This window comes from Balaenoptera borealis (genome assembly GCF_965194805.1).
Source record: "Balaenoptera borealis genome assembly, chromosome: 8".
Lineage (NCBI taxonomy): Eukaryota > Metazoa > Chordata > Mammalia > Artiodactyla > Balaenopteridae > Balaenoptera > Balaenoptera borealis.
The window spans coordinates 53,353,910-53,381,478 of record NC_138865.1 but is presented as its reverse complement, the minus strand read 5'-3'; the positions used below and the strand labels follow the sequence as shown (position 1 = coordinate 53,381,478).

Here is a 27,569-nt window from a genome sequence, read left to right as displayed (position 1 = left end):
CTGTAAAGAGCCCAGTAGTAAATATTTTAGACTTCACTTCTGTACATTCTTTGTCAGGACTACTCAACTTTGACCTTGTAGTGTGAGAGCAGCCACAGACTATATATAAATAAATGAACATGGCTGTGTTCCAATAAAACTTTATTTACAAAAACAAGGAGCACACCAGATTTAGTCCAAGAAATATAGTTTGCTGATCCCTAACCTATAAGTACTTGGCATAACTTCATACTTATAGTAGGTTAAACCAAATTTCTCTGATTTAATTTACCATATTATTTCTCCTGCTCCATTTCTGTTTATACATAACAACATACGTTGTTTTTGTTTTGCAGAAAAAAGAAGCTTAATGATCTCAATCACTGCCTATGTGGCTTTTAGCTCCTTTAAGACACTCTGTCCTTTGGCAACTAAATTTTAACCCATAAAAGAGCAATGTTCTGACTGTGTTGTCCAAGTTTCTCAGAGTTATTGTAGGAGACATAACTGTTTTACATTATGTTGAAAAGTGACTTTTCAAACCAATTATACTGTTGAATGTGTACAAATGAAAGTCTCATCAATAAAATAAATTACTCTTTACCAGATAAACAGCAGCTCCTCTGACACAGTAACACCTTGAAAAAAGCAGCTGGAAAAAAGTACAAACTTAGAATTCAAAAGCCACTACAAACCCCTACAGGAAAGCTATCCAAAGATCACTCATTTTCCAAGTGCAATTCATTAATTGTTTCAAAAGTTCAAGTATTTAAAGTGGGTAAGTTTTAGATATCTGGAAGTTCAAGTTCTGTAAACAGAAATATAGGAGAGGCTCATGGTGGAGGTGGGGGGAGTCTGTAATGTCACAATCACCCAAAATAATATCTAACCAAATAAAATAAACATTTGTGCTTTAAGTTCAAATTAACATTTATGAAGATCAATGTTTTGATTCTCACCTGGAAGAAACTTCCCACACTAGAATCTCTAACCAAACTAATTCTTGTGTAAACCTCAAAACAAAAAAAGGCAGATCAAGTACTGGATGAGTTAGAAAACTTGTACTTGATTGCTTCTTTTGAATACTTATTTTATTCTCAAAAGCAATAAAACTGATGAACTAAAAAGAAAAACCAAAGGTTGATGAAGAAGGTGGTAGAATTTGTCTTAAAAAAAAAAAAAAAATTCCCCCCCAAAAGGATTTCCCATTAAAGAGCAATGATAATAAGGTAACTTTCAAAAACAAACTGCCCATTTCTAAAATGTTCATGTTTTTCCAAATAGTTACATAACTACCTAAGTTATCCCTACCAGTAATAAAGCTGTGGATGGGGGCATATAGTTTACCTTGTTTTTTTGTACTGAGGATACCTAAATGACTGACCCAGAGGGATATTCCATGGGGAGAAAAACAACCCACCTCCCTCAACAATTATCAAAATTCTCCAAACTTTCTCAAGATGCTCAGAGTTAAGAAGAAATAGAAAAGTTACACCAATAAGAATGTCAGGGATTCTGAATGCTGCTGTCAGATCAGAAGGTAATATTTCATCAGTTACTCATTATGTAAAACTAGTAGCATTATTCACAATAGCCAAAAGGTGAAAACAATCGAAATCTCTATCAACTGATAAACAGATAAACAAAATGTGGAATAGTCATATAATGGAATATTATTCAGCCATAAAAAGGAATGAAGTTCTGCTACATGCTACAAAACAGATGAGCCTTGAAAATATGCTAAGTGAAAGAAGCCAATCACAAAAGACCATGTATTACATGATCCCATTGGCATGAAGTGTCCAGAATAGGCAAATCTATAAAGATAGGAAGTAGATGAGCGGATGGCTAGGGCTGCGGGAGATGAGGGAATTGGGAAGTGATAACTAAAGGGCACAGGGTTTATTTGGGGGGCAATGAAAATGTTTTAAAATTAACTGTGGTAATGTTTGCACAACTCTGAATATACTAAAAACCACTGAATTGTACACTTTAAATGGGTGAATTGTAGGTATATGAACTGTATCTCAATAAAGTTGTTTTGAGAAAACTGTATTGAAAATATACTGACAATTGCTCATTCAATTCTGTCCAGTAAGGCAATTTGATTCAATCCCTATGTTTTTAAAGACTAAAACATAATTAAGTTATGTATACTTTGGGGATATTTAACCCATCAGATTATTATGGCAGTTTTTAAAACAGAAATGTTATGAGAATCAACCAAGAGAATTTAATGGCGAATTTGGCAGTAACGTTTCCAATGAACTACAGATAAAATGTAAAATATTAGCCAAAGAAAATAGTAGTAGATTTGATAGTGTTACATTAAGAAGGATATAAATTAGAAAAACATGTTGAGATATTTAGAGGTAAAAGGTGGTAAGTTTAAATAGAAAACTAAAAAGGATATTAATTTTTCTCCAAGGTTGTAAATACAGACAGGGCTTTGAAAATAAAACTTAAACCTTGTTACACAGACTGAGATCTACTTACTGACAAAGAAAAAGTAGCATTAAGGTAAAATGAAAATAGTGATTTAAGTATACAAAAATCAGATAAAAGTATTGATCACAAAATAATCATACATTAATTCCTTTGTGTAAAGTGTATCCGCAAATTCTGTACAACAAAAGCTGTCTTTTATTGACTTGTTCTTACATGCCTACTATGTGTCTGGAAATGTGTTAGCACCCTGGGGAAACAGTGCTGGACAATCCAGATATGATCCCTGACCCAGAGGCTTTCCAGTCTAGCTTATGATTTAACATTTAACTGCCTTTTGCTCCAATATTTCACATTTATAAAGAACTCTAACAAGTTGGCTGCTTTTATTCAAACATTTAAAATCAAAGCTAGAAGTATGAATTAGCAGTCAGATAAATCATTTCCTTCCTATCATGGTAGGACAAATTATATATTTCATAGGTTAAACTGAAGTGTAACTTACATGCAGTAAAATGTACAAATCTAGGTGTACAGCTCAATTAATTCTTACATATGTATACACCCACGTAAATACCACCAGTTCAAGACACAGAATAGTTCCCGGGATGATGACTCTGGACAATGGTTTGCTAAGTGTTGATACTGGATTGTTTGCTTGTTCCTAGCAACTCTCCTAGGGCATTGGGTAGAAGATTTTGTAAAAGGCAAACCAACTGATATTAGTCAATCATTTTGTGGAAATAAAATCACATCTGGATAACTGGTTGTCTCTGCATAGAAAATACTAGCTCATTTCTAGGAAAGGGAAAATAGTGGGAAAAAGAAGAAAAGGAAGCAGAACAGGCTCCTGCAGAATGGACAAATGTAAGTGGTAAATAAGAGAGACTTCACGTGGGAGGAATTCTGTTGATTCTCCTGACATTTATTCTGCAGGGAAGGTAGGTAGTAGTAGGGAATTGTTACTATAAGACATGGAACCAAAGACATCAAAGCTAGATTTGAGGGGCAGCATCAAGTGAGCCTAGGAGAAACAAACAGCAGCCTGAAACACACGGAATAATTGTTCCATCCCATCTACCCATCCATCTATGTATTTATCTAACATTTTCATGAGAAAATATTCCAGCCTGTGAAAAAGACCCTGGATTTATCTGCCTCCTGACCCACTTTCCACACCTACCTCTTTTAAATCTAATCACATGCTGTTGCATCTAAGCATTATTTCTATGAGCTACACTATTTTTTCTACAACAAGGTAGGGCAAAAAAATATAAAATTCTTTGTCACTATCAAACATCATTCTCTAATGTTGAAGTTAATTGAAGGAAGACAAGGAGGTGACAGATGTCCAATGAACAGCTAGAAATTACGCAACTTTGGGAAAGTTAATATTTTAGTATATACCTACTCTTATATTTCTCCCATTTTATTGTACTACTTTGACACACTACAGCCCAGGTGCTACAAAAGCTTAAAGATAGAAAACAACTAAAGGAAAAGACAAAACTTCATGGAATTCAGTGGGGGAGGGGGGCTAAGGAGGGGCCTATCAATGGCGGCTTGCCACAAACATCAGCACACCTGGTAGGTAAGAGGGACCCTCCCAGGATAAATGCCCTGCAACCTGCTCACCTTAGGCCTCTCCCAAGTTGCTTTATCCTGCCTCAACTCCCTGAGTTGTCAAGAAGCCAAATCCTGTTGATCAGAGCACTGAGATACTTCCAAGAACACTGTTTCAAAAAATAAAGATAATTATTATGTCTTGTCTCAATCTTTTTTTCTTAAACCATGCCTGGTGGTTCCCAGACCCATCAGGGTCCACTGACTGCTTTAAGAGCTCTATTTCTACTTTGCCAGCATCTTTAAAATGTGGCACCAAACACGAGACCCAGATGTAGTCTGATGGGGGCAGAAGGTAATGGAGCTGTAATTTTCCATGATTGACATACAATGTTTCTATTAACACAGTCTCAGATTAAACTAGCTCACAGAGCACTGGTGAGCCACTGTAACCAAGACCATCATTCCCCACCACCCCTGCCCCCAGTAAAAACTGTCTCTAAGGTCCATCTCCCTATCCTTTACTAATCAAAACAACTACTTGATTTTAAATGAGGGAACTTAAAATTATCTCGGTTAAATTTCCCTTTCTTGGGTTTAGCCTAGCATTTCTATTTGATAAGACTTTTTAATCATAATTCTGGGATAATATGAAATATATGATCCTTCCTATTTTTAGGTCACTGGTGAGCATGCCTTCCATATCTTTATGAAACTCACCATAAAAATAACAAACAGGACAGCAAAAATGCAAAGCTCTGTAAGAGATCTCCACAGGGGTCTCTTGACAGGCTGACATAGACTCTAAATGCGTCTGTTCAGGCAGTACAAATCCACCTATCTCAAGAATCACCCAGCTTTCATATCTCCTCTACCTTATCCTAATGTATCATTAAAAGACTGATGGATGAGTCACTGTATTCTCTAGTCAACCTTATAATAAGAATATTAGATTCCCAGGGTATAACAAGCCATTAGAACCTAGTGACAGTCACAAACTTTCTTAAATGCTCCTTGACTACACAGTTCAAATTCAATTCTAGAATTTTATTAGGAAACAATGTAGGACTAAGGAATTGTGAGGTCTACTCATAGGAGATCATGCTTACTTTATCATTGTATGTTTACTGTCGCACTTCCAAGGCCAAATACTCATATTACTCATTGTAACGCTGTCTTTAACAGAAGTACATTATATTATCTTCAAGTAATTTTGAAGCAAGTCCATAAGATTTCCCATCAATTTCAAAATTATTCAGTGACGTAATTAAATAGAGGTCTGAATGTTTTAGGTTATTTGATAAGAAAAGGCCAATGACTGAAGGCTATAAATACGTGCAATGGCTCCATTCTTTGTCCCAACAGCTATGCCTGACATAACTACATTTAATTGCCTGACAAAAGTAGTACTAATTGAGAGAGAGAAAAAAGTCATTATTGGCCCTATGTAATAATTACTCATGCTTTTTTTTAAAGTACCAATCACTTAAAAGGAACAGCTAACTTTAAGACCACAGAAAATTGGAGTAACAAGAAAAAGTGATAATTCTAACTTGAGATATACTTGTAACTGACATTATCAATTTTTAAACGTATATAATACATTGGTTCTGATTATTTGATGCTTTACTTGAAAGCATTTCATCTCTGATTAATAAGAGTTATCATTCCTGCAAAGCTTCACATCTATAAAAGATTTATAGCCATTTTAATGATCCTTTACAACATCCAACCAAATCTTTCAGTGCCATCATCCCTGCTCCTAGTCAGGTGAGGAAAATGACTCTTACACAGTTTGTAGAATTTTCACCAACTCTTCCTCAAGGGGCTGACTGGATTCCCACATAGGCTTCTGGCTGCAGACTGAGAGACCAAATAAAGGGGATTTGCCTCCCCAGAAAAGAGAGGGGAGGGTTGGGTGGGGGGAACCTCTTCCAGAATCAGAACCAAGTTTTCAGGTAGAAGCAGGGGGACAGAGAAGTTCTTCCCAAACTGAACACAGAAAAGACGCCCTCTGTGCCAAACAAGAGGGTGGTGAGCAGATTTAAGAAAACCGGCTGTGGTTCCTTCTACCTAGACAAGGAGCCAATTGGTAGCCTGGCCCTGATTAGAGAATTAACAGTTCAAGTCTACCAGAAAGCCTTAATCGGGGGTGGGGTGCTGGGGGTGGGGCGGGGAAGAGTTGTGTAAGGAGGAGAATTAAATGGTGATAATTTAACTCAATACCCCTAATAGGAAAATTTGGGGTCCACAAAGAAGACGCCAGCTCCATGTCTTGGTGTATAACTCTACCACCTGGAGGAGAGAACTGCCCTACTCAGATGACAGAACTAGTCACAACCTTCCTCCACCACTAAGAGAGATCACCTTGGCCAGGGGTTATCTTTATTCACAAAGTATTCGACCTTGGCTGTAAGATATACCTGTAAAAAACACAGAAAGTATTCTTAATTTTTTCCCCAGATAAGAGAGGAAAATAAGGAATAGAGTAATAGAAAACAAGAGTTTGGAGAAAGAAAGCTTCCAGAGAAAAAGAGAAAGTCCTGGGCTATTTTATCTTTTTTTTTTTTTTTTTTAAATGGATCTATCAAAGAAGCTGTGTCCTAATATTTTGTTGGGGGTGGGGAGGAATTTCAGTCCAAGGTGACCCATGTGAGAGAAGGGCAGGTAAAAGAAAGGCCCCACAGGAGTAATGAAAGGCCATAATCTCTCCAAGTTCATCAGTCACCACCTATGAAGCTAATACTGTAGTTGGAGGGACCAACCCGTAGTGTCCTCCAAGGCAACAGGTGGCTCAAATGAATTAGTCCAAGCCCTTCCCAGGGTGTCGGGCATAGAGTACTCTGGAGGGAAGGTGGTTCAGCAGTGCATCCTGCCAACACAAGCCTGACATCTGCTTAATCTTCTCCCTCGGACTCCAACTCCATACTGGGTATTTCAAACGGGTAACAACTTGAAAGCTCCATGTGGACTTCCCTTTATTATTATTTCAAATGCTAAATGTTATCTACTTAAGGATCTTACCTTGGCTCCATGCCCTGGCAGAAGGCAAGATTTTTCTGCTAATAAGGGCCTGGAGGCTTTATAAGACCATGGGAGTTTTCAAAATATTCCTACATATTCATAATAGTCAAATTAATAGATCTGATGCCAGATGTAAAGTGGCATCTTATGGGTAGCTTTAAAAGGTACTGATGGGATAACTTTCAAAGCTACTTTAGAACATGCAGCTATGAATCTAATGCATAACCTGATCGCCTTTTGATCTTGGCTATGTGTTCACTATTCTATAATGAACTAATCAGAAAAGACTTGGCATCCTTCTCCCCTGGAAAGATATTTGGCATTCAGGAAAGAAATTTAGGTTAAACACCTTTTAACAATCCTTTCTGTAACAATTAAAAGCTTTTCCTTTGACTTACTGACACGGTTCACAACCACACACAATGAAAGCAAAATAAATCTTTCCTACGCGGTACATTACATGCCCTTAGATGGATTAAGACATGCTATCCAAGTCTGCATTTTTATAGGCTTTAGGCTGCTAAAAAGCCATCAGAATTAGTGACAGCTGAGCAGCAGGTAAACAAGGTGAGGAAAACCACTGGTAAGTATACTTCGGGATCTTCTGACCCTGTAGTCAGGACAGACCTGGGCTTGTTTTCTGAGCAAACAGAGTCCCCACCTTAATAATTCACAAGCTTAATCAGGAGACAAGAGGAAGCACACTGGGCAAAAGTTAGCTAACACATACGAACAAAGCATCCGTAACAGCAATTTTACATCAAAGCAGAACAAAATCTGTCAACTAGAAGAATAAAATGCTTAGTGCAGACTGTGTTTGCAGTTATGTATTTAGATAAAGTCATCTCTTTAAAATCTTTTGAGCAGCATTTTAAAATTGGGGAAGTCCTTTACACAAATAATCCTAACAATCCAAGAATCCCCATTTTATTAAAAATAAGGAGGAAGGGGGAAACTAGTTTAGAAACACTCAGTTTCTACTACATTTACAAACTAGCAACTATGTGTCATTTGGTTCACACAACAATTTTGGGAGCTATTATTCACATTTCAGGGATTATGAAATTAAGACTCAAAGAGGTTATTTTGCCCCAGATCACAAAGCTAGTTCAAGTGTCAGACCTGGAGCCTTTTCCCAGCTCTCAAGACTCTTTCTGGGATACCTTTTTCACTTGCTTTATAAAAACACATGGTCTGTGTTCCTCACCAAAACATGGACAACCTGCTTTCCGGGGCCTAACACACGATGGTTACCAGCAGATTCCTGTGTCCAGAGTGCATTACATAAGCACTCTAATGCTGAAGGACACGTCGGTGGGCAGGGACGCTGCCCAACTGACCGATCCTATAAACGCATCTGAACAGTAACACCTATGCCGAGAGAAATCAGATGTAGGGGATGCATTTCGTTTCCCTAAAGAATTAGCATCTTAGTCAGTTTTCAAATATATATTTAATTATACTCACCTGGAGACTGATCCTACAAACTGACTGATCCTATAAACTCCATGTAAGAGGTCAGATACGAATAAGATCACCATTCATAAAATGGAATAATGCAGAAAAGGAGAGGCAAGAGATTGCTGTTGATGGACTCTCACCCTAACTCAAGGATCAAGAAAGAAAGTACCAGGATCACAGGTGAAGAGCAGTCAAGATTTTTGGCTAGTGAACATCTGTCGGGTGGAAGATTCTAGAACTAGTTTTAAAAAATAACCCACATCCCTTATTTTATTTTAACTAAAAGTTTATAAAGACACATTAATCAACCAAATTTTTTTTTTTGTAAAATTTATTTATTTATGTTTGGCTGCGTTGTTTGGGTCTTTGTTGCTGTGCGCAGGCTTTCTCTAGTTGCGGCGAGCGGGGGCTACTCTTGGTTGCGGTGCGTGGGCTTCTCATTGCGGTGGCTTCTCTTGTTGTGGAGCACAGGCTCTGAGCGCGAGCTTCAGTAGTTGTGGCTCACGGGCTCTAGAGCGCAGGCTTAGTAGTTGTGGCGCACGGACTTAGTTGCTCCGCGGCACGTGGGATCTTCCCGGACAAGGGCTCAAATCCGTGTCCCCTGCACTGGCAGGCAGATTCCTAACCACTGTGCCACCAGGGAAGTCCCCAACCAATCTTTTGATGTACGATCAAGGAGTTTTCTTTGAGTGGAGTCTGAAAAGTCTTACATAACCACACTCAATACATTATCAGTGATCACCCTCTATAAGCAATAATTCAGAGACTTGCATAGCTATTGGAAATGCAGAGTCCTTCTAGATTCTTAAGATTTTTTTTTCCCTTGGTGTAAAAAACTTCACTTGATGTTTCAACTTAGTTTTTGTAGAAACAATTACCTTTTGTGTATATTATTGGTTTATATAACATTTAACTAACTAATGTAATTACAAGTGGAACACTCATACAAGTTTGGGAACAACTACTTGGTTTCTCGGTGAGTATACCACTCAACCTGCGGAGTGCAGAGTATAAAAGAGCACCCACCAGTGATGGGCAACAGTGAGATGTTTCATAGAGGAATGGTGAGCACTGTTACCAGCGCAGGCCCATTAGTGGAGCTTTTGGTTGCAGACCCTGTAGGGTCGCTTAACAGCTTGGTAGAGGGGCTGCTGTTCAGGATGCATTAGCATGCAAGTTCCAACTTAGGAGATCCCCAGAACTGAAGACAGGAGAGAACACATCTTGGAGATATTACAGGTTCTGTTCCAGACCACTGTAACAAAGTGAATATTGCAATAAAGCGAGTGCCACAAACTTTTTGGTTTCCCAACACATATCTATTAAGTGTGCAATAGGAATATGCCTAAAAAAACAATGTATATATCTTAATTTTTAAAAAATTTATTGCTCAAAATTGTTAACCATCATCTGACCCATAATCTTTTGGTTGGTGAAGGGCTTGAAATATCCCAAGAATTACTAAATGTGACACAGAGACATGAAGTGAGCAAATGCTGGTAGAAAAATGGTGCTGAGAGACTTGCTCAAAGGAGGCTTTCCACAAACCTTCAATTTGTAAAACACACACAATATCTGTGAAGTACAATAAAACAAAGCACAATAAAAATAGATATGCCTGTGTAAGTTTTAGGATACCTTAATAAGGTTTCAAAGTACATGTGCTGGGGAGATGTCTTTCCTTAAGAGAAGATGGATGTGGTAACATTTTCCTTTTCAAAATGATGGCTGCTGTCTTCAGTCCATGTTTTATTCTAATAGATTCAACCACCCACAGTGATAAATTATACTTGGTTATAATTTTAGTTTTATAGTGTAATCATGACTCTCTTAAAACCACCCTTAGAAATGCTAAGTCTCTGATGAGTGCAATTAAATATATATTTGAAAACTGACTAAGATGCTAATTCTTTGGGGAAACTAACTGCATCCCCTACATCTGATTTCTCTCAGCATTAAGTGTTACTGTTCAGTAGAACTTTTTTTTTTTTTTTTTTTTTTTTACAATTCTTGCCCCTTGCGGTTAGGAACTTAAATCTTTTGTATTTTTTTATTCATTCTTCCACATATACAATAAGCATTTAATTGCACAGTTGCTGATACTCAAATGTGATGGTTTAATAATTATTTAACAACCAAATTAACATTATTAATTTAAAGCTAATCTGTCATGGTAATTATGCAACCTGAGGAAACAGAAGGGGGGAAAAATAGTTCCTTTTATACACTATGCAAGTGTTATTTTACCAGTTCCAATAATTTCAAGAGTACATATAAACATTAGAGAGAATGTAATCATATTTCATGATCACAAAGACAGCAAAAACAAGGTGGTCGTATAGCTCTCACGTTATCATGACTCCACACAGTCGCTATAGGAAGTAGGGAGGCAGAAATTTCTTTCACTTAGACATCCTGTTATTGAAATTTCTCTGAAAACTATTTGCTTTTTTAAAATACAGAAGCAAACGTTTTAGGACTTTAGACTATGACATCCCTCTGCTGTCTCAATAAAAGATTAATCTGTGGTCCTTGCCTCCCCTTTGTTATTTTTGTGGTTTAATACTCTTCATGGTAGAATCAGTTAACACAAAAATCTCGGGTCGTTTCGTGGGAGTTTTCAAGAGCTCCACCCTCCTTGGCTAGTTTATGTCCTCCAACACAAAAGCAAGGGCTACAAAGACCGGTAAAGTGCAATCCTATTTATACAACTTGCTTACCTTGGCCTCCAGGTTATCCCAGGATTCTACTGTATGAACTTATTCATATAATGGTGGGTTATCCCCTGAACTGTGTGCTCTAAGAGGGCCAATATTTGTCTTCTTTATACAGGGAGCTCTCCCATTCTTTGTGGCCTGTCTACTCTACCCTCTTGAAGGGGAGGGGCCAACTATCACATTTCCAGATCATTTGGATGTATTTATAGTTAAGATATCTATAAATATATAAGTCAGTTAAGAGAACTCAATTATAAATACATAAGTATAAATAAATCTTTACACTATTTAACTCAATATTTGTTGAGCACCAATTAAGTACCAGGCACAGTGCAAAGAGCTGAGAAATCAGATAGTTAAGAGTCTGTATCTGCCCTCAAAATACCCTACTGATCAGGAGAAAAACACGTTAATATGAGAGAATAACAACTATAATCAAAATATAAACTGTTAATGGAGGGAGCACAAAGGAGGGAGGGATTCATTTAAGTGCGGCAGATTATTTAGAAAAGCTTCAAAGAAAAGGTGAATGTTAACCAGGTCATAAAGGACCAAGGGTATTTCACTAGGACGTAAAATAGCATGGAATGATCAGGGAACCGAAGATTGCTAATATTTTAGGATCACTAAAGTATAAGGGAGGGCAAAGAAAGATGAGGGCGGAAAGGACAGATTGAAGAAGTCTTAAAAGCAATGCTTGAAAAAAACTAGCTATTGTTAAAGGATGCCAGGGAACCAAACCCATTCTTTTGAAAACTGGTTTTTTAAAAAAAGGGAAAGGTTTTACTTTTCCTAGACAAACTAACTGTTGGTTAAACAAAGGGTAGAAAAGGGAGAGTTTCTCTAGATAGGTGAGTTCTGGCTGATAAATGAAGAAAGAATGGTAGAATAAAAATACCACCAGCTGACAACCCCTAATGAATTAATGCATCTAGGCCCTGAGCATCAATGGGCGCTAACGTCACAAAACAAGAGATAACCTCACGTTACAGGCCTCCCGATGAAAGCTAACAACTCCATCCATGAAATAGTCTTGCCCCCAAAACAAAACCTAACCTAAATCTGGCTACACCCCTAATTTACAGAAAATACACCACAAAGATACTATCAGCAAAGTCCAAACTGAGAAATTCTATAAGGCAAACAACCAAGTTTTTTTTTTTTTTCTTGAACTTTTACATGAAAAAAGAGATAAGAGAGGACCTACAGATTAAAAAGGACTTAAAAGACATTTTTACAAATTGCAAGACGTGGACCTTTTTTGGATCCTCATTCAAACAAACCGTAAGAACAAAAAGAAAATTTATGACGTTTTGCTTCTACTGGAAATTTGCTCAGTGACTAGATATTTGATGATATTAAGAATTATTAATTTGGACTTCCCTGGTGGCGCAGTGGTTAAGAATCCGCCTGCCAATGCAGGGGACATGAGTTCGAGCCCTGGTCCGGGAAGATCCCACATGCTGCAGAGCAATTAAGCCCGTGCGCCACAACTACTGAGCCTGCGCTCTACAGCCCACAAGCCACAACTACTGAGCCCGCATGCCACAGCTACTGAAGCCCGTGCACCTAGAGGCTGCGCTCCACAACAAGAGAAGCCACCGCAATGAGAAGCCCACGCACCACAACAAAGAGTAGCCCTTGCTCGCCGCAACTAGAGAAAACCCCGCGCACAGCAACGAAGACCCAACGCAGCCAAAAATAAATAAATTAATTGATTAATTAAAAAAAAAGAATTATTAATTTGTTCAGATGTGATAGTGATATTTTAGTTCTGTTTTTAAAAAGTTCTTATTTTTTAGAGATTCACATTGAAATATCTGTGAATGGATTAATATGACATCTAGGATTTTATTAAAAATTATACTGGGGGAAGGGTAGATGGCACAGTTGAAACAAGAATGGTCATCAGCTAATAATTGTTGAAGCTGAGTGATGAATGAATGGGAGGCTCATGATACTATTCTGCATATTTTGTGTATATTTGAAATTCTCCATAGTAAAAGATTACAAAAAGAAAAGAGAATTTAGTGTTTAGCCCACATAGGATCTGAGATTTTGAAACAAGGAGATGTTGTTTAAAAACAGCAGTATTAAAGATATTTTGGGGGGGCTTCCTTGGTGGCGCAGTGGTTGAGAATCTGCCTGCCAATGCAGGGGACACGGGTTCGAGCCCTGGTCTGGGAAGATCCCACATGCCGCAGAGCAACTAGGCCCGTGAGCCACAACTACTGAGCCTGCGCGTCTGGAGCCTGTGCTCCGCAACAAGAGAGGCTGTGACAGTGAGAGGCCCGTGCACCGCGATGAAGAGTGGCCTCTGCTTGCTGCAGCTAGAGGAAGCCCTCGTACAGCAACGAAGACCCAACACAGCCAAAAATAAATAATTAATTAATTAAAAACTTTTTTAAAAAAAGAAAGATATTTTGAAAATGACCCATAATACCATTTTAACCAGTTGTTTTACATCCTTTTGCATATTTCCTTCCAGAATTTGTCTGTGTTATAGATAGTTAAATAGAGAAGGGTCTGAGAAAGGCAAGAGACAGGAGACAGGTAAGCAGCGATTATCCAGGGAAAGATTATATAATAGAAAAGAAAGAAACTGGCAATGGCAACTTAAGGTTGGTAGAGGAAGATCAGCTGACAAAGGAGACTCACAGAGAATGGTTAGAGGGATCAGGGTAGGTATAACAGGGCCAAGGAATAGAACAGAAAAGCAAGTCAAAGATGCTGGAAAGGTAAAAATCCAATGCTTAGAAGATGTTTTCTACATAAGAATCCGGAAAGCACTGGTGACCTTTTCCCAGTGGTAGTTTTAAGGATAGTTTCCAAGAGGAAAAGCCAGACCACAATGGGTTGAGAAGTAAGCTTTTGAGATGTCTGTCAGTGAAGGAAAGGAAGTGAAGGGATTATAGCCCAAAGAGCATCAGGGCTAATTGGAGAGTTGGAGGCAGGGTGAGAGGCTGGCTGTTTGGTATGCGGGATGCCTCAGTTTGCCTCAGAGGGGTGCCTCTCCCTCGTAGAGAGACTAAGGGGAACACAGCACACAGAGGCAGATCCTGAAGACACTGGAGCGCAGGAGAGAGCAGGAGTCAAGTTTCATCTGTTAAGAACATCCGCTTGTCCAAGTAAAGACTTCATTCATACTGGAGGTTTTTAAAGCTCTTTCCATGTTTTTATTATTAAACAATATTAAGATCTTTGATTTGCTAGATATGTAAATGTGTCATTTTCTATTTTGTCTAGTGATTTATTTTTCTCCTGAAATATACCAAGCCATGATTATTCTGGTCGGTATTTTCCCAAAGACAATCAAGGATGACCAGGGAACAAGTCTATCAAATTTTTCACCAATTAATCTCTGTAATATCCCCTGAGATTAACACCCTACCCTCACTGAGACATGGCATGAGGCTTTTCAGGGGGATTCTGCTGAGGATGTGAAATGTAAGGTCCATTCATTCAACAAGGGGACACAGAGTGAGATGCAGGGCCAAGAGGTCTTATGCCTAATGGGCATAAACCACTCATCAGGAAGCAGTTCAACATTGTTCAAGTGGAGGAGAGTTTGGGGAAGGGAGGACAGGACGTAAGAAGGATTATAAACTGTTCCAACTGGAAATGACAATGGCACATCAACTAGGGACCTGCCTCCTAGGGCCTTTTTGGGGAACAATGAGAGCAGGGGCAGGTTTTTTGGGGGCAATGATCTTGGGCAGGTTATGAAACTTGGCCTCAGGTTCTGCTCTGCAAAATACAAGTTGTTAAAGGAAATTTCTGAAGTCTTCCTGCTTTTAAAAATCCTATAATTTTCTAAATTGTGAAGTAAATGCTGTATTAAAAATAGATGTTCATGGTTTCCAAATTGGGTCTTAAATCTTTAGAAGAGTACATATTAAGCTGTGGAAGGTTTTCTAAAGAGAAAAGAGAGACAACAGACCTATTAATATGATGAGGAAATAAAGATGGGCAACATGGGACACACCACCTCTTTCCTTCAAACCTTAGTTTTGGGGGAGGGATCTATGAGACTCACTGGTTTTATTACACAACCCAAGGAGGACTGTGCATGGCTTATCTTTAAAAGCAGGGAGGGGACTTGTTGCATGTCTCTGAAAGTGGCTGGACCATGAAGGCAGGCTTGGTAAGCAAGAGTAAGGCATGACTCTCACCTAAGATTACTGGATAACCTAGTACTTTAAAATAACCCATCACAAGATCAACAACAAGTCTGATGTTCACCTTTAATTAAAACAATCCTGGAAAATAACGAGAAAGAGGAGGAAACTTGAAAGTAGAGTGAACACTTTATAATCCTGAAAATGTGTCAGGTCACCTCGAGTAGAATTTGTCAGATACTAAACATTTTAAACCAGGGTGTACTTCCAGCAAGACTTTGCTTTGATTCCTAATACAATCTAAGGTTAGGCTGAGTGGAAAATGACATTTTAAAAACATGTGCTGGAGTAAAAACTACACTGTGGCCGTGGATTATAAATCACTAAATTCCTAGACTGTAGCCTTGCCTCTTAATCTTTACAAGAACACCTGCCAACACCGGATCTTCATAGAATACAATTCATAAATTACCAAGTAAAAAGGTTAAGTCTTTGTCTATGACATAATTAATACTTCTGCGTGAATTAATACCTGAGTGGCAGTTTGCATCAATAATCTCATCATTATCGTTAAAATCCACATTTTACAGTTAACTACTAGTAAGCTGATTCTGTCTTGTCTTTTGATTCCAAGTGTATGCTCTAGGGCCATGCCTCCTGGACCACCTCTCCTGGGCCCAGGAAAAGAAGATAATTTATTAGCCAGGGATGGCTATGTTCCAGGACAAGGGAGCCCTATGTTCCTTCTTTATATCCTCCATGAGTACAACCTTAAGATAATGCAATATAGTAGATGGGAGCTCTCACAGTCACACTGGCCGTGTCCTAGTCTCTGGTATAAGGCGTATGAAAAAACGTAGTAAGTCAATAAACTGGTAAATAAGTGCCCCCTGGATAGGCTCTAAGGTACCACCACCTCTCAAAACTTTCTGCAATTCTGCTGCTTAGAAAATTATATAAAGCATGAGTTGATCAGGACTGTGGAAATCAAAGCCAGGTCTCCCTGCACCCATTATTCATAGCCAAGAACCCAAGTACTGTGGCTACTACATCTTATTTCTTATTCTCCCCCTTTCACTGAACTATGGTAACGTTATCAGAGGATCAGAGGTAGGCAGAAGGTCGGAGAGTTAATGCTGCTAATTCGATTTTTTTCTTGAAGAGGTTTAATCAGTCCCACAGTGGTTTTAATTTGATGCGATTTCTCTCTCAACAAGGTTTAATCCATGGTACTGTACGAAAAAGCATGGGCTTTGGCATGGGTCAGACCTGGATTCAAATTCTAGCTCTGCTGCTTTCACATCTGTAAGATGAGGAAAAAAGCTATCTCACACAATGTATGGATGAAATAAGAGGTTACAGAGTGAAAGTGTCCAGGACACACCTCACATGAAGTACAGTTCAATAAGGTTTCCTTCATTCCTGACAAGGAATTCCAAACTGGAATTTATCCAGTTTGATAAATTAACTTGCAGGGATTCGTGTATAAGAGTTCTCTTCATTTTCAGTAAGGACAACACAGACTTGTCTACATTTGTCATCAGCTGTGATTTTTTTTTTCTCAAGTTGTTTCCTCCAATCAGGAATGACTTCTCCTACCCACCTACCTCTCATCTCCACTAATTCATGCTTCCCTTCCTTCAAAGCTGAGCCTAAATTCTAATTTTGTACCATCTGTACTACCTAATACAGTGTTTACATATAGGAGTACATAAACATTTTCAAATGTTATTAAACAAGACTGAAGTAATTAAAAAATATTAAAAACAATTAAACATGTTTAGAAGGAAATGTTTGTACTTACTCAAAGTGACATGACAGTTTTATCACATTTAAAGCAAAAATAGAAGGGTCAGAAAATAAAGCAAGGGTCAACAATTTAGTTTTCAAAAAAACAGTACTGTGATTCTAAACACCGAGGTCCCAAACCAGGGCACTCTAGTAATTACCTTATTTACTTAAGTAACATCTGAGGACCCCATAAATACATTTTCTTCCCATGACCAAGTAAGGCAAGGAAATTTTCTTTTCTCTGTGTCACCGACTCTGAAAATTTCTCCCTATCCCAGTCCTCACACATCCCCATCCCCTATGTCTTCAGAATTCAAAGGCAAAAGTCTGCTTATCTCCACACACTTTAGTAAATGCTTTTCCATTTTCTTTCGCCTAGTGGAAGGATCTTTGACTTTATCTGGGAACATCTCACTGTGCAGTCACCTCTCGTGACCTAAAGAAGCCTCTTAGGGGTAATTTTTCTTTGTGGACCTTGACACTGCCTTGAAAGTTTACAGTCATAAATTGTTACCCACTGAGAACAATTTCTCAAACTTGGTTAAATAATTACATAGACACCAAAAGAAAACCACCCTCTACTAATCCATTGCATTATCTTATCTCCTAATTCAAAGAAAGCACACCCGTTATTTTGAATACCTTAGAGACATTATAAAATGAAATTACAAAATGGAACTAGAAGATTCAATAAGAAGGAATCTTCAAACTGGAGGACAGCATTTGTTATTTGGTGGCACCTTCTGGGAAAGCTTGATATTACAGCTCAGCTCTGTTAAACATAAATTCTCACACAAAAGCAAGTGGGGAAAATTCTGAGAGCAGGGAGATAGTGCTGATGATACCTTATAATAATGTTAAAATTCAGAACTATGAGGGTCTGTCTTATTTTAAGCAAATATATATAAGAAGTGAGAGGTTCCTGGATGTTTCATAGCACGTCCCTCAGTTCTGAATATGTATGCCAAATCCACCTATGAGGACAACCTGTCACCTCCTGAAGGCTGTTGGTACAGCCCAAACCAATAGACATGTCAAAGAAACAGAATTCAAAAATGGAACAAGAAATACGATATCAAAAGCTTTCATCAAAACAAAACAAAAAAGGGACTTCCCTGGCAGTCCAGTGGTTAATAAGACTCCACGCTTCCACTGCAGGGGGCACGGGTTCGATCCCTGGTCATGGAACTAAGATCCCACATGCTGCTCAGTGTGGCCAAAAAACAAACAAATAAGACTTTCATAGCAGTGATGCCAATTTCATGAAGCACATCTCTGCAATTATAATATTGGGAATTCCTGGGAAAATAAGATTTGCTTCACCCCCAAGTTTCTTAACCTTTGAGCCTCAGTTTCCTCATCTATAAAATGGGGCTAATAAGAGTCTATCTCACAGATTGTTTTAAGAGTTAAATGAGTTAAAACAAGTGAAGTATTTAGAAGGGTGACTAGCACATAGAAAGCACCAAAGGAAAGTTTAGCTACAAATATCAGGCATCCCAACGACATGGTAAAGCGAGTCATGCAAAGACCATGTTGAGTCACATCTTTGACTTTGTGTCTAAAGATGACAGATAGGACAATTACATAAAGATCATGGGCCTTAGAGTAAGAAACAAGAATGCACTGAATAGGCAATGCAGCTTCCTTGAAGGAGGCTCGTGGAATTTACTGGGAGAGAGAGAAAATTCAATACAAGCAAGTGAAAATGCCAGGTGTTGGCAATTATTGATGACAACCAACTCTTCAATGATAGGGCCCCCTGTCTGTTCATGACCCTCAGCTACCTAAGGGCTTCTAAGGAATTATTTAACTTAAAAACTGAAAAACCATTTGCGCTTAGTATGGCACCCAAACAAGGAAAAGAAAGAGCCTCGAATGTAGTTTTTTAAAAAAAATCTCCCTTTTAATTGCTTCAAATCTTTTTTGGGACAAGTGAGGAATGTGGCTGAATAAATGATCAGTTGATTGACTAGGGCTGCACCCTCCTCCATCTGATCACATCTAGCACAGACAACAAACAACCAAGCATTAGGAACAGGTCAGGTGAAATATCTCCATGTATCCAACAAAGGTAACTTTCTGCCAATTATGCTAATGAATGTTCCACAATGGGCTGCATCTACCAGAGGAGAATTGCACCCCTTCAGGTATGTTTACTTCCAGTTATAAAATGCAGAGAACAGGAGTCCATAACGAGAGCCACCAACCCCCCGCCCCCGCCAGAGGGTCAGGGCAGCCCTTTAATGAAGGGCCTCTCTAGCTGCTCACTCACCATACTTACAGACTTTACAGCTCTTGCATGTGCTGGCATTACAAGTCATTAAAAAACCACTTTGAAAGCACAATAAGGACCTTCTTCTCTGACTGTGACAACCTTCCATCACATAAAAACCTGAGGACAGTGCTTCAACAGCAGGACATCTACTGCCAGCTCCAGACAGGGTAAGCACGGCAAGGCACAGGGTGCGGCTGGAGGAAATGAGGCACCACAAAAGGAGGGAAGTTCCTTTTTCCTTCTCCTTCCTTTTTTTCTTTTCCAAAGAAACTTCTGCTAAGGTGGTTTGCAGTCTTTACCCTGTATCTGAACCACCACCCACCCTTGGGAAAACCCACTCCATTTGATGAGATTTCATCTTTCTCTCTCAAGATTTTATCCAGGAAAACACTTTGGTAAGCCAAACTATCAAGACACGATTACAATTTCATTTCTCACACTTCAGGTTGAAGAGGGTAACATTTTACCAAATGTAGTCTGACCATTTACAAGGAAAGACAATTAAAACTTTCAACTTCTGCACTTTTAAATTATAATTAAATCTCTACAAAGCAAGGTGAAAAAAAAGTGAAGGCAACGATAAGGAAATTACTACCATAACCAAATCTGATCATAAATGGTTATTTCAATTTTCTTTTACTGTTTTTCCCCCTTCTCTGCTATGAATACTAAACTTCCTCATATCACAAAACCAGATAAACTCAATAAACTTCTCTTTAGAAGCAGAGTTACATGAAAAACAAAAACTAGGAAATTACAGGAAGGGTAAAGGATGTTTGTTTTTTTAAATTCTCGATTAAAGTTTAAACAGGTTAATGCAAAACACAATTACAAACTTTTAGTTCACCCAGATACACTCAGAGCCTCACCCTTTCTAGCTGCTAGTTAGCGCCAGTGACGAGTAAGAACAGTCACTTGCCGTAAGTGACCATTGTGGCCACAAAAAGATGAATTCCTCAACCAAGAACAGCTTTACTCTGATGGAATTACCTAAGTTCTTGAATGCAAAATATTCTTAATGCTAACATTTACATACATAACAAAAACGGGCCCTTATCATGTTTTCAGTCTTTGCTAAACGCTCACCCACCATAAAACAGTCCTTCCGCCTCCCTCGCCGCCCTCCCCGCTGCCTCCTCCCAAATTCTTCTGTAAAGGAAAATTACTGATGGACTTTCATGTGACAATATTAGAGTTCTTTATAAAATGAGAAACATCTCAGGAATTTCAAATCCTATTTAAAAATTACTCTTTCAGTCATATTAATATTAATCCAAAGATAAAAGAAGACATCCTAAAAAATGATTTAATAGTAACAGCAATAAAAAAAAAATCTACCAAGTGCCTACCAATGCAGTACTAGGTAAGTCCTTGCCCTTTATCTCATTTAATTAAAAAGCTGAAAGATCCTGGGAAACTTTGGCTTAACTATTGATTTAAACTGAGATGCTGGGACTTCCCTGGTGGCGCAATGGTTAAGAATCCACCGGCCAATGCAGGGGACACGGGTTTGAGCCCTGGTCTGGGAAGATCCCACATGGTGCGGAGCAACTAAGCCCATGCGCCACAACTACTGAGCCTGCGCTCTAGAGCCCGTAAGCCACAACTACTGAGCCTGGGTGCCACAACTACTGAAGCCCACGCGCCTAGAGCCCATGCTCCGCAACAAGAGAAGCCACCGCAATGAGAAGCCCGTGCACTGCAATGAAGAGTAGCCCCCGCTCGCCGCAACTAGAGAAAAGCCCACACATAGCAATGAAGACCCAACACAGCCATAAATAAATAAATAAATTATTTTTTAAAAAGTTAAAAATAGATAGATAGATAGATAGATAAATAAATAAATAAAACTGAGATGCTCTGTCCTGTATTTTTCCATGTTACACATGCACATCAATATCAAGGTCATATACCTCCTCAAGACAAAATTCAGAGGAATGTGACATATATTCCAAGTACTTTTTCTCTTTTAAAACATTTAACCCACTCTTGAAAAAGGACACTAGAATTCTGCTGTATTTTTGAATATCAAAAAATTTCTTTCAGGGACTTCCCTGGTGGTCCAGTGGTAAAGAATCCACCTTACAATGCAGGGGACACGGGTTCGATCCCTGGTCAGGGAACTAAGATCCCACATGCCACTGGGCAACTAAGCCCAAGCACCACACCTATTGAGCCCACACGCCTCAACTAGAGCCTGTGTGTGCTGCAAGCTACACAGCCCATGCGCTCTGGACCCTGTGCACCACAACTACAGAGCCCATGCACCCTGGAGCCTGTGTGCCACAAATAGAGAGAGAAAACCTGCACACCACAACTAGAGAGAAGCCCGAGTGCTGCAACAAAGAGACTGAGCGCCATAAGGAAAGATCCTGCACGCCTCAACGAAGATCCTGTGTGCTGCAACTAAGAGCTGATGCAGCCAAAAATAAAAATAAATAAATAAAATAATAAATCTCTAAAAAAAAAACTCTTTCAAAGCTATAGGTTATAAAGACCGCCAGAAGCCAAATCATGTAACAAATGGCTCATAACATTTTTTGTTTTAATTTATTTTTGTCTGCGTTGGGTCTTTGTTGCTGCCCGCGTGCTTTCTCTAGTGTGGTGAGCAGGGGCTACTCTTCTTTGCGGTGCACGGGCTTCTCATTGCGGTGGCTTCTCTTGTTGCGGAGCATGGGCCCTAGACCCCACGGGCTTCAGTAGTTGTGGCGCACAGGCTCAGCAGTTGTGGCTCGTGGGCTCTAGAGCACAGGCTCAGTAGTTGTGGTGCACAGGTTTAGTTGCTCTGAGGCATGTGGGATCTTCCCGGACCAGGGCTCGAACCTGTGTCTCCTGCATTGGCAGGCAGACTCTTAACCACTGCGCCACCAGGGAAGTCCCTCATAACATTTTTTGATTAGTATGTTAAGTGATTTACCCGGATTGACTATTTTCACAATAATCCTACAAAGTAAAGGCTATTATGATCTCTATTTCACAAAAAAATAAACTAAGAAATATAGAAGGTCAAATTGTTTAACTAAGATCAATGGTGGAGCTGCGATTCAAAACACAGCTTGTCTGACACCAGAGTGCATACTCCTAATTATTTGATTACTTTACTACCTACCTACCTACATACTCATCAACAAATAAGTGATTCCTCAAAAATCATGCAGGTATATAAACCATGGATACCCCACTTCTATTTTCTCTACTCACATACAAAGTATACAAACATCGTAACTGAGAAGAACCATACGAATCAACAATCTAAGCTTCCCAATCCATCTTAATAGCACTGAATTTTATTTTTATATAAAACCTGAATCTAACTTAATTATGGAAAAGTTTCTTTAAAAAGTTCTTCCTTTTAATCGTAACTAACCTGTACCAAGGCAAGATATTTTCTTTACAGACATACCAAGTGAATAACCTTTTTTCCCTGGTCCTTCCCAATTCTTCACACTCGTCCAATTTCTTTTTGTGTCCTTCTTCTGTTTCCAAAGTCCATGATCTCTGCCTGCTAGGTCTAAAATTACCCTCTACCCCGCCCTCCACGAATGAACATAAATCTGGCTCATATTCAAATAATGAAGCTGTAAAGGTCCTTCGACAGATCAGGTCATCTGATCCTACTTACTCAGATGCAGACACACTCACCACCAGGACAATGTGAATGGTGCCCCCTGAAGATGGGCCTGTCCCAAGCTATCCAATCAGTTCCTTGCCAAGGGAGACTATGGGGTGCTTAGTTCTCTCCATTACAATTGCTTCCTGCTCCTTTGGTCTTAACCACAGTAGGGACACCAAGTAGGAGAAAGGCCAAACACAGGCTACCTTTACCACTGGAGAAAGGGAATTTCAGCCCTCCTCTATCTTCCTTCGTTCACAGAAAGTCTTTTGGGCGCTGGATTACTTGGAACCACTTCTGTCAATTCTCTTCTATTCTACCACCTATATTTAGAAGATTAAACCAAAGCAGCAACAATAAAAGCATTACTCCCAGAAAACTAATAAGGAAAGTACAGTTGTTGGGTTTTATACCCAAATAATACCCAAAAGTCTTTAGAGGCTTTCTCAGTAATGATATGCAAACCACATTACAAAAACTCCTGTTATGGTCACTGGATAGGTGGCTCTGACACGTCATCAATCATCTTGAAAATTTGCTACCTACTGTATGGAATTACAATTCTCACTCTTCATTCCAGAAGATTTTGCAAGGTATTGCTTTGGATAAACCTATCAAGTTGAACATGATGTTTAGGAAAAGTCATACCTTATAAATCATATATAAAAGGGAGGGAGCAAGAGGCAAACAAAAATAAGAATACACAGAATTAGCTAAAGAGGAAGATCACCTGTGATAATTTCCTGTAGAAAGTGCATTCAATAGTGCTTTATGAATGCTATTTGGTCTTCTCACAAATCAGCAAACATTCAAGAAAGGTGTCTTTCAAAATTTTGATGATGACCTACTGTAAGAAATACACATAGCTTCTGAAATAAAATTTTCACAAACCATTACTTACCCATACTAGTTGCAATGTATTCTGATTTTCTTTTTTAACACTGGTGATGACATGCTAAATTGATTTCATGGCTCACTAGTAAATCACAAACCACAATTTGAAAACCTCTGTTCTAGAAGAACTGCAACACGGCAGAATATGGAGAAACAAAGTTGCTAAACTTGACAATCTTGATAGACTAGTCACACCCCAATAGCATCAATGAACATTTCAGAGTGATCTGAAATAAAAAGTCAAACATACGAAAAAAGTTCCAAGGAACATCTAGATTAAGAGCAAGTTGTGAATTAAGAGGAGGGGTACAAAGCAAAGAAGAAAAAATAAATGCTTGAGATATTAGGACAAACCCATTAGGCTTTCGTCTCCATTTCACAAACTATCACTCTAAGGCCTATACCAAACACTGGAACAAATTACTCCATCTCCAGTATTTTATATGCTACTCTGCCTCTAATCTGATTTAAAATTTTGAGATTAGCTATAGAGAGTAGAGGGGGGGAAAGGAGGTGGTCTCTGGATGACTAGGGATCGGTACTGATGCCATGTCCTAATCCTGGCTGCCTTTCTACCCAGAATGGGGCAAATGGAGAAGAGAGAATCTGTTAAGGCCTCCTAGCCTTTGCCAGCATTTGAATTAGGAACTTCTGTGGAGCCTCCCTATGGGAAAGAAAGAGAAGTATTCTAAAATGGCCAGCAATTTTTAGCCAGACATCTTCCTTGACTGTTGTCTAGAAATACTGACAACTGAAATTAAAGAGATTACTGGGACCGATCATGACTGATAAGTAAGAGTAGAAGGCCAAAGCTAGAGAAAAAAGGGAAGTGAGGAGGAGATAACGTCATTGTAAATAATGTTCATTCTCCAGAAATAGAATGGAATACTTGAATTACTAACAGTTCTGTCACTGGAAGTGTAGGATTTCTTACTTTGGTAGGAGGTTAGAATAGGTAACCTGAAATTCCCTTCCAACTCTGAGAAATAGTAATTATAAGTTTAAATCTCGGGATTTCCCTAGTGGCATAGTGGTTAAGAATCCACCTGCCAATGCAGGGGACATGGGTTTGAGCCCCGGTCCGGGAAGATCCCACATGTCGCGGAGCAACTAAACCCGTGCGCCACAACTACCGAGCCTGAGCTCTAGAGCCCGTGTGCCACAACTACTGAAGCCCATGCGCCTAGAGCCCGTGCTCTGCACCAAGAGAAGCCACCACAATGAGAAGCCCGCACACTGCAATGAAGAGTAGCCCCCGCTCGTTGCAACTATAGAAAGCCCACGCACGGCAACGAAGACCCAACGCAGGCCAAAAAAAAGTTTAAATCTCAACATCGAATAATATTTTGAGGGATTATCAGATGGCCAAATGTTCTTTTAGGAACCCACAAAAGATAATCCTACCCATTAGCAAACCTTGTAATGAAGATATATACCCTGTCCCTTCCAAATCAGTGGTTATACAATAGGGGAAAAAATTAAATATTTCATTTTCAAAATACCACTACCTGGTTTCATGACACATATAAACATCAAACTGTATCAAATCACACATTTTAAATACACAGTATATTGTTATATCAATTTTGCCTTGACAAAAGTATTAAAAAATACTACCACCAGTTTTCAATCTATGTAAACAAATTACTTCATTACACTGATCAAAAAGATCAACACTGGGGCTTCCCTGGTGGCGCAGTGGTTGAGAATCTGCTTGCCGATGCCGCGGAGCAACTGGGCCCGTGAGCCACAATTGCTGAGCCTGCGCGTCTGGAGCCTGTGCTCCGCGACAAGAGAGGCCGCGATAGTGAGAGGTCCGCGCACCGTGATGAAGAGTGGCCCCCGCTTGCCGCAACTAGAGAAAGCCCTCGCACAGAAACGAAGACCCAACACAGCCAAAAATAAACAAAATAAATAATAAATAAAATTTAAAAAAATAAAAATAGAAAATAAAGTGCATGAAAATTGTTTTAAAAAAAAAAAGATCAACATTGTAGCTCTACCCTAATATTTTCTGTTTCTTTTTAAAATTTATTTTCTGGTGTATTCTACTTTCATTGCATTCTTCTCACTTTCCTAAACCAGCAGTCACTGGAAAGCATAGTAACTAAGCTCTGATGAGCATCTAGATTTTTCTGCTGCTATTCAAATGACCCATTATTATACTCCGGGACATATCTTTCCTTTAACAACTTAAATCATAGCCTACAAGTCTGCAGATTCCTTAATGATTTCATTTCCTTCTTTCCATTAGTTAAGGAAATTCATTTCTAGGCCATGTCTCCTTCCATGCTACCATTTTCTGGCGCAACTGTCATTCTCCTTCCTCTGTCTTTATGCTGAAGCTATCAGAAATAAAATTGGAAAACTAATAAAGGAAAGGAGGAAAACCAGTCAGACTACTCACATCAGATTTAGAGGACATATTCTCCTCCACGTCGGAATCATTGGGATCCACGATATCATCAAATGGCGGTAAAGTTGATTTCTTCTTCTCTGACGTCTCACTTTCAATTTTGACCTTTCCCATCTTGCCATGAGATTTATCTTTTATCTGTTTTTTATCAGCAGAACAAGTGAGTATCAGCGGTGGCGCGTTAGAAAAACTTTTAAATAAAGCCTCCGAGCTACTCTTTTTCCTTTTTTTGGCTGAGAGTTCTTCGGAATCTGAAACGGGGGGTCTTTTACTAGGAGGCTTCTTCTCTTGCTGTCCACTGGTGATCGTGAGTAAGTTACTATCTGGTTTTGGCTCTTTCGACATGGGTTTCGGTTCCTTGAAGGCCATCTTAGGAACGATTTTTTCTTCTTTCAGTGGTTTATTTTCTTTGGGTTTCTTAGAGGATTCTTTGGAAGATTTGTTGTGATCCCTGGAAGGTTCTTTGAAGGCACTTTTATGTTCTCTGGAGTCTTTAGAAGGTTTTTCCTTGTGCTCCTTCGTTAACTTGTGAGGCTTGGAAAAACTGCTGCTGCTGCTACTGCTGCTACTGCTGCTGCTGCTGCTGCTGCTGCTACTGCTGCTGCTGCTGCTGCTGCTGCTACTGCTGCTGCTGCTGCTGCTACAACTGCTGCTGCTGCTGCTGCTGCTGGGGTGGGTACTCCTGTTGGGGTCCTGCGGAAAGGCGGGGAGAAAAGCAGACTCTCAAAACGGGACGTCCATGAAGACTAAAAGCCAGTCTCCTCGCACTACAGCTCCTCAAAAGGATCCTTCGTTGATCGCTCCCAAATGCATTGGAACAGAACCCGACAACCTCAAGAGAACGGGTGGGAGCAGGGTGTGCAAGCAACAGTGAGTGTGGGCTACCGTGATGGAGGAGCTGAACGAGGCAAGCTGTTTTCTTAATCAGGACAAGCATGGAGTTCTAACCCTTTCAAGTCAACAAATGTTCACTACACACTTGTCCTAGGAGAGACAAAGCGGGATAACACATGGCTCCTACTCTTAGTAACTATGACACATCTATGATTCATGGTTATTGTAGGAGCCACCTATCACAATAAGAGGAAGAGAGGAAATTAATTCTGTTGGGGGAGGCAGAGAAGAATAATTCAGAGATTTATGGAGAATTAACACCTCAACGAGGTCCTCAGGAGAAGCAGGTAATTACTAGAAAGGCAAGAATGAAAAGGTACTAGCTCATTCTAGTCCCATGGAGACCAGGAACTAGAATGAACTAAAACAATGAGGG

General features: G+C 39.3%; 1 protein-coding gene and 1 long non-coding RNA gene across 4 annotated transcripts in view; one reads left to right on the top strand and one right to left on the bottom strand.

Annotated features, from left to right (window-relative positions):
- The window catches only part of MLLT3 (MLLT3 super elongation complex subunit), a 249,382-nt gene that overhangs the window by 37,395 nt on the left and 184,418 nt on the right, over window positions 1-27,569 (bottom strand). For all 3 annotated transcript variants that reach the window (XM_082401004.1, XM_082401006.1, XM_082401005.1), the window contains exon 5: window positions 26,291-26,992. In XM_082401004.1, the coding sequence (XP_082257130.1) occupies window positions 26,291-26,992 (702 nt within the window). The remainder of the gene's footprint in view (window positions 1-26,290; window positions 26,993-27,569) is intronic.
- LOC309632938 lies at window positions 13,295-21,187 on the top strand. The gene is made up of 2 exons (XR_014247159.1): window positions 13,295-17,127; window positions 17,164-21,187. It is a non-coding gene; the product is annotated as an uncharacterized lncRNA (long non-coding RNA).